We start from the raw sequence: 8,858 nt of genomic DNA, 5'->3' as shown, positions 1-8,858 counted from the left end.
ACGGTAAAGTATAGACACCCTATCCCTAGACTTGATAACATGTTAGACGAGTTATGTGGGTTGACTTACTTTACTAAAATAGATTTAATGAGCGGTTATCATCAAATTAGAATGCAACCAAGTGATGAATGGAAAACTACTTTCAAAATTAAGTATGGCTTGTATGAATGGTTAGTGATGCCTTTTGGATTGTTTAATGCACCTAGTACTTTCATGAGGCTTATGAACCATGTTTTACGTGATTTCTTAGGAAAATTTATAGTTGTATATTTTTATGATATACTTGTTTATAGCAAGTCTCTTAATGATCATGTTGAGCATGTTAGGCTAGTATTACAAGCTTTGAGAACTGAACAATTGTATGCTAAGCTTAAGAAATGTACATTTTGTATAAATAGACTTGTGTTCCTTGGCTTTGTTGTGAGTGTGCAGGGTATTAAAGTGGATGAGGAGAAAGTGAAAGCTATCAAGGAATGGCCGACGCCTAAATCAGTTTCAAATGTGCGAAGTTTCCATGAGTTGGCGAGTTTCTACCGACAGTTTGTACAAGATTTCTCTTCTATTGCCGCACCACTCATGGAGGTAATTAAAAAGGAAGTTGGATTCAAGCGGCGTGAGGAACAGTAGAAAGTGTTAGACACACTTAAAGGGAAGTTGACATCCGCTCCTATACTTTCTTTACCTAATTTTGAGAACACTCTTGAAATTGAGTGTGATGGTTCTGGTGTAGGAATTGGAGCAATACTAATGCAAGAGAAGAAGCCAATTGCCTACTTTAGCAAAAAGTTAAATAGAGCACAACTCAATTACTCAACATATGACAAGGAGTTGTATGCCTTGGTGAGGACTTTGAACGTATGCAACACTACTTACTACCTAAGGAGTTTGCCATCCATACCGATCACGAAGCCCTAAAGCACTTGAACGGTCAAGGTAAGCTCAACAAAAGACATGGTAAGTGAGTTGAGTTCATTGAACAATTCCATTATGTTATTAAATACAAGCATGGGAAAGATAACATTGTTGTTGATACATTGTCCAGAAGATATGCTTTGCTTACAACTCTTGGTTCTAAGTTGCTAAGATTTGAGTATGTTAAAGATTTGTATGTGTCTGATTCTAATTTTGGCAATGTGTATTTAGCATGTGAACATGGAGCATTTGATAAATTTTATCATCATGATGGATATTTATTTAGGGGCAATAAACTTTGTGTGCCTAAATGCTCTATGCGTGATTTGCTTGTACTTGAGTCTCATTGTGGGGGATTGATGGGACACTTTGGAGTACATAAGACTTATGACATGTTAATTGAACATTTTTATTGGCCTCATATGCGTAAAGATGTTGAGAAAGTTTGTGAATCTTGTCTTGCTTGCAAACATGCCAAGTCTAAGTATATGCCTCATGGCTTGTATATGCCTTTACCAGTTTCTAGTACACCTTGGGTTGATATTTCTATGGATTTTGTACTTGGATTACCTAGGACTAGGCATGGTAGAGACAACATATTTGTGGTGGTTGATAGGTTCAGTAAAATGGCTCATTTTATTCCATGTCATAAAACTGATGATGCCATTAATATTGTTGACTTATTCTTTAGAGAGGTGGTACGATTACATGGGGTACCGTGAACCATCGTCTCTGATAGGGATACTAAATTCCTTTCACATTTTTGGAAAGTTTTGTGGGGTAAGATAGGTACTAAGTTGCTTTATTCTACTAATTGTCACCCATAAACAGACGGACAAACTGAAGTTGTGAATAGGACTTTAGGAACTCTACTACGTGCTATTGTGGGTAAAAATTTAAAAACTTGGGATGATTGTTCGCCATTTATTTAATTTGCAAATAATCGAAGCATACATTCTACTTCAGGTTTTTCTCCATTTGAACTTGTTTATGGATTTAACCCACTAACTGTTTTGGATCTTGTTCCTTTATCTTTACCTGAGCTTTCTAGTTTAGATGGTGATAAAAAGGCTGAATTGGTGAAGACTTTACATGAGAAAGCTCGAGCAAATATCGAAAAGAGGAACAAAAAGTATGCTGACAGGGCAAACAAAGGAAGGAAGAAGCTGGTGTTTGCGCCTAGAGATTGGGTATCGGTGCACCCTTGGAAGGAGAGGTTTCCCAACCAACGGAAGTCTAAGCTGGATGCACATGGAGATGGTCCATTCCATGTGTTGGAACGCGTCAATTACAATGCTTACAAGATAGATTTACCTAGTGAGTATGGTGTTTCCGCTACCTTTAATGTTAGTGATTTGTCTCCTTTTGATATGGATGCAGATTTGAGGACAAATCTTTTTGAGGAAAGGGGGAATGATATGGATCAACCACCACTCATCAATAAAGCTCAAGGAAGCAAGGAGAACAACGTAGGAGATCCGTTAATGCTTCCTAATGGATCGATTACACGAAGCCGTGCCAAGCGATATAGGGCAATCATGTCCTTATATGTTCAAGTCCAAATAACACAAGAGCTTCATGATGTGGCATTTAACAAGTGTTGTGAGGAACTTGAAGGCCTTCCTAGGCTTCTTACAACGTTGGAGGCATATGCTGATGGTGTGGCATGCCCATGTTAAGTGGCATGCCCGTGTTGAGTGGCACACCCTGGGGGTGATAGAGTCTGCCTCCTGTAGCACAGGGGTGCTAGGTAGCATGCCCTGGGTGTGCTAGACACTAACTTGGACGTGTTTTTATGTTTTTATGCTTTATTTGGCTTAGTTCTTTGTTATCTTTGTATGGGCCTTTTTGTTAATGGGTCTTTTGTATTAGGTTAGCCCAATTATGTTAGTTTCTAGTATAAATACTATTGTCTTCTTTGTAAACAAACAACTTTGATAAAAATTGAAATACAGAATTGATCAAGCTGTGCTTGTTTCCTTGCTTAGAGTGATAGTGAGAGATTGCTTCCTCTAATTGCGTCAAGAATTCTAGATAGACTTATTAACTCGTTTGTGGCGTTTATCTGATTCTTAATTCTCGATTATTGGTGTTCCCATTTCCTTATAAGCGAGGGGTGCCATAGAGGCAAAGTTCATCTCAATCTTTGATCTGATCCATTCGATTAGGGGTTCTAGGATTCGTTTCCTACGGTTTCCTCATCAAGATAGCTTGATGATTTAATAGGTGATTCTGATATGGACTTTGATACTGATCTCGAAGAAGATCGATCCAATGATTTGTTGCATAAGAGCATAAAAGATATTACTATGTAGGAAAAACACGTTCCATATGTATGTAACCATATGTATATGTGTGTGTGTACCTCTTGTTCCTTCTTGGACTTCTGCTTTTGTCAAGGCTTCTTGATGGACTACCTTTATACCTCCATACCTCTTCATCTATGCAAGTAGACATAAATACCAAAACCATGACCAATTCAAAAATGCAGTTACATTTGAAGCCTTCAAGACATCAAGTTTCTTTCTCATGCATACACGAAGCGTAAATGAAGTTTAGTCTATAGATAAGCATGTCAACTTTAATGCCTCCTACATCCTCGATGCATATATTTATGATCCAAATAGGAAAGGGATTGCCAGAAAATTAAGTCCCAAACAAACTAATACAATTCTAGATTAAATAGTTACTCGAATATAGGCTCTTGCCTAAGGATTTCTAAATTCAGTGCCATCAAGCTTCCATAAATATAGAAACAGAAGCTTGGACAACCAAAAAAGTTAGATAAAATGAAAAGCCATAGGAATTTGCATAGATAATTCTATCAAGTTTCCAACTTTCTGACAATCTCTCTCATTTGAGTGTCCAACAACATCATAATTTAAAAAATCCAGATTAAATAGTTACTCGAATATAAGTTCTTACCCAAGGATTTCTAGATTCAGTGTCATCAAGCTTTTGTATGTGCAAAAACAGAAGCTTGGACGACTAAAAAAGTTAGATAAAACGAAAACCCATAGGAATTTACATAGATAATTCTGTCAAGTTTCAGAAAGAGATAACCAGAAAATGAGAAATTACCTCGGTGTTGCTGTTTAGAAGCATAGTAGATCGGAGGTAGCGAGAGGAGAACAACACAGATCGATGGATAAGAGACCTGCAATGGTGAAGTTGTGAAATTGTGTTTTGTTGTTGGGTTGTGTTTTGTTTTTTAATAATTAGTAATAATTAAAAATTAAAATTATTAATCTTTTAAAAGCCACATATATATGTGTATCCAATCAAATTGTGAATAAATAAAAGAAAAATTCTTAAAATAAGATAAATATAATACTGAACAACGTTGAATCTTCTCTTTGTTTCAGCTTTCATATATATATATATATATATATATATATATTATTCAGTATTTATAATTAAATTCTATATTTTTAATTATACTTAAAAAATATTTAAAAATGTCTATATCTGTATAATATATAAAAAGACGGTAGTTTGCTTTATATGGAAGCCAAGTGTAAGCTGCACAATTTGCCACTTGATATTATTTGGAGTATATAATGACATATGTTAGAATTCTAATACAATTTGCCACTTGACAGTAATTTGGATTATAAAATGACAGATGTTAGAATTCTAACACAATTTAGCACAATTGTAAGTATTGTAAGAAAATCAGTTTTTTATATTTTCAGATAATCTCTTTATCAAGATAATATTTATAAAAAAGATTATCTCTAGCATTTAATATATTAATATAAATTTATTTTTTTTATAAAACAATTAATAAGTAATCTATACGCTTTAAAAAATGTGAATAAATAATATATTACTATTAAATAAACAATATATGAACAATTTTAAAAATATAAATTAGAACGTACAAGGTATGATAATTTTTAAAAAAGTAGGACATTTACACGTTTAGAACACACTACACTAAAAAAGTAATACATTAATATTTCAAATAATTAAACAATCATTTATAATAAATTATGAACATAAAATAAAAAAATTAATTTCTTATTTCAATGACACAAAAATAACTTTATTTTTATTGGTGATAGAAAAAAGCTTGATTGATTAGCTTGATGCATTGAGTAGTTTTTTATACTAGGAGTTAGGTTGCCTAGAAACGGAACATGAGATACATGAACGTACGAGATACGACTATTTTTAAAAAAGGTAGGACATCTACACGCTTAGAACAAAATTTTAAATAAGTAATATATGAGATAAATTGTATGAAGTAATTTTTTACTTCAAAATACTTAAATTAAAAAAACATACATAATTTTTTATTATAATAAGAAAAAATCTTGATTGATTAGCTTGGTGTATGAAGTAATTTCATATACCAGAAGTTAAATTGTACGGACATGAGACATGAGATATAAGAATATACAAGATATAATAATTTTTAAAAAAGATAGAACATTCATACGCTTAGGACACACTGCATTAAATGAGTAATATATTAATATTTCAAATAAATAAATAATCATTTATAATAAAATATGAACATAAAAAATAAAAAAAATTAATTTTTTATCTCAATGACACAAAAACAAATTAAAAAAAAACACTTCATTTTTTATTGGTAATAAAAAAAAAAAACTTGGTTGTTTAGCTTGATGTATGAAGTAGCATCATATACTAAGAGTTAGATTATATGGACATGATACACGAGATACGGGAATGTACATGATACATGATAATTTTTTAAAAAGTAGGACATCTACACGCTTAGGACACACTACATTAAGTAAGCAATACATTAATATTTCAAATAAATAAACAATTATTTACAATAAATCATAAAAATAAAATAAAAATACTTAATTTTTTATTTCAATATAATTAGTTAAATTCTCAAAATTATTATCACTATTGAAAAATATATTAATAGTATGTATGCATTTTTTGATATAGGTCATACCATGCATGACTTTTGTTATTACATACTTTATAAAAGGCTTCGCAGGATATTTAAGAAGACATATCTTAGCGTCGCAATTTTTAAGCATGTTAAAATGAGATACAATTTATCATTTTATTATATAATTTTGCTATTTTTAATGATGTTATAAAATATTATTTCATCGTTTAATTTTTTTCCACGAGTTCTAACACTAGTTATATATAAAACTTAGTTGAACAGTATTGAACCCAGTTGAATTCTCCGGTTCAGCGAAATCCTGGCTATTGACTAATCCGGTTCTCAAAATATTGCATACTATACTAGAAAATAAGTTTTTTTAAAAAAATAACTTTAAAATTTTGAAATGTTTGATTATTTATATGTATTTATCTAAAAAATAATTTTAATAGATTATATCCAATCAATTCATAAAATATAATTTTTTAATTGATCATGACTAAGATTATTTTAAGATATTTAAATTTTATTAAAGGAAAAATCAAAAATACTATTTAATCATAACTAAGGTTATTTTAAAATATTGAAATTCTATAATGGGCGAAATTGGAAAACCAATTGTTTCCATATTCCCACGTTATGGACAAAAGATTAATGAGAAATTGAATAAAAAAAAAATGCTGACATTGAGCCCATTTCTTAAAGGCATTTTGGTTGTGGTTTGGGCTGCGACTGCGGAGAAAATTTTGGGCGAAGAGATGGTCTATTTTTAGACTGCAGCGTTTTACAAAGACAAAAATAAGGAGTGAAATAGGTCTATCCTCCAAAACCGCTCAACGACAACGTTCGGCGATCCCGAGCTTCTCCTCGTGTGTGAAAATCCGTCTCTGGGTGCGCTTCTTTGACCTTGTCCATATTTTGGTTTTCAGAAAAGAAATCGCTTGATGAAATTAATTACTAAAGATTATTGTTCTTTACCAATTCAGTGTCAGGTGATAGATAGATAGATCGATCGATCGAACGATCTTGTATTTGGGGAAAAAGAAGGTAGAAAGATGGGAGTTAAACAGGCGATAAAGAGACTGGATGCGTTTCCTCGCGCAGAAGAGCATTTGTTGCAAAAAACACAATCCGGAGCTCTTGGTAATCAGCTTTTTCTCCTGTCTTCTTTTACCTTCTTTTTTTGATTTTGGAGATCTTTCTTGTTTCTGTTTCCTCGTTTTCTTTTCTTAATTACAAAATGGAAGTTTTTTTTTACGCTTTCAGCTTTATTTTTGTATTTTTGTTTTAATTTCTGCCTTCTTGTCTCTTTTTGTAGTTTCCATAATCGGTCTTGTCATAATGGCTACATTATTCTTGCACGAGCTTACATATTATCTCACCACATATACGGTTCATCAGGTCTGTCTTAGTGTATTACCTCTCTACTGCCTTTTTGTTAACCTCATGAGGTAATGCAGGGGCATGAAAAATTTAGAGTTTTCTTAGTGCAGCCATGTCCCTGTTGACCAGATAAGTTATTTCCTTTAGTCATGTAAATTTGATATTTCTCATGTGTGGCAGATGTCTGTCGACTTGAAACGTGGAGAAACTCTTCCAATTCACATAAATATGACTTTTCCTTCATTACCTTGTGATGGTGAGAAATTCAATTTTGCTCCCTTTTCATAGGTGTTTCAAATTTCCTTTTTTTTCTTTTTTTTGTTAATTCTTTTACTTTTGAAATTTAATCTCTGCAGTCTTGAGTGTGGATGCAATTGACATGTCAGGCAAGCATGAAGTAGATCTTGATACAAACATATGGAAAGTAAGACTATATATTTTATAAAAATTTTTTGTTATACTCTGCAGTTTGCTATGGACATAATGAAATGGACCGCTAAAATGAATTGTCATAGTTGCTATGGTTTTTAGTTGACTGTGATGTTTTTGACAATGCTATATTTCTTTATGGATTACATGTGTGATCATAAATAATATATCTTTATTGTTATGGTCCCAAGTTTATGAGCTGGTTATAGGTCTATTTGATTTAACATAAGAATATAATTAGGTTTTATAATGAGATAACCCTACAGTCTCTTTGAGCTCATTTGAAAGAACTCTACAATCTCTAAGTTTTAGGAACTCAAACTTTTTTACAATCTCTTCTCATTCACTTCAGTTTAAAATATAAACAAGAAAGGAAATAACTGCAACAAACAATTATCTGCAACCACAACTTGGAGAAAAACTAAATAAAACTGCCAACCACAATTAAAGATGCTAATCCAATGTGTATAGGAACCGCATGGGAATCCTAAAGAGAAATAAATCTAAACAACTAAAACATATCTCCACCAGAATTATCAAATTATTTAGGACTAAGGTGGATACTCATATGAGCTCCTACATTACTCCCATTCCCAAAATTGTATGAGATGCATCAGGTTGAACCTCCTCTAGTTTGAAAAAATGTTCATTAACACATCTGACCAAAATAATTTCTTACACTGATGACCCTGCATATATACCTGCACATAATAAAGCAAAGCCTCTTTGCTCACTGCTCCTTACATCTGCTTTATTTAACTTCTTAATAAATTGAACTTGTGATGAACTGCCTATTGTATTCCCTTGTAGACTGTTTGATGGGTTGAGAACTTCCTTTCCTTTCATATAATCTCATGGCAGTAATTAGTTTGAGCGTGTTAAATTCTATTTCCCTACCTATGTGGTAGTGTAACCCACTAATGAAAATTTCCATTTCTCGTTCTTGAGTAAGTGCACTAGCTCTTTTGACTGTTCAAAATAGTGTTGATACTCGTTACTGACCTAGTTTCTTGAAGCTTTGATGGCTATCCTAACTTATTACCTCTTACTGCTGGACCAAAATGAAGATTGCATAGAGGTTTATACTACTATGTCAAATTTGGGTCCTTCCTAGTTGTTTCTGTAAACCACACTTGAGGCTCACCCTTCATCTGGTAGGAAGACAACTCCTCCTTATCCTCCTCTGAAGATCATTGATGCCAGAAAAAATATTGACATTGGCTAAGCCAACGCAAGGGATCTGCCAATCCATCAT

At 32.5% G+C, this 8,858-nt stretch overlaps 1 protein-coding gene across 1 annotated transcript; it reads left to right on the top strand.

Annotated features, from left to right (window-relative positions):
* The first annotated feature begins 6,501 nt into the window (after positions 1-6,501).
* LOC149498316 (uncharacterized) lies at positions 6,502-7,687 on the top strand. Its single transcript, XM_089717881.1, has 5 exons — positions 6,502-6,682; positions 6,778-6,934; positions 7,110-7,192; positions 7,355-7,430; positions 7,531-7,687. Exons 2-5 carry the CDS (start codon positions 6,847-6,849, stop codon positions 7,617-7,619), a joined length of 336 nt encoding a protein of 111 aa, XP_089574007.1. The 5' UTR covers positions 6,502-6,682; positions 6,778-6,846; the 3' UTR covers positions 7,620-7,687.
* The last annotated feature ends 1,171 nt before the right edge of the window (positions 7,688-8,858 follow it).

The sequence above is a fragment of the Jatropha curcas genome, chromosome 2 (assembly GCF_041381405.1).
Source record: "Jatropha curcas cultivar XTBG-Jc1 chromosome 2, XTBG_Jcur_1.0, whole genome shotgun sequence".
In the NCBI taxonomy this organism is placed as follows: Eukaryota; Viridiplantae; Streptophyta; class Magnoliopsida; order Malpighiales; family Euphorbiaceae; genus Jatropha; species Jatropha curcas.
This window is presented reverse-complemented; position numbering and strand designations above follow the sequence as displayed.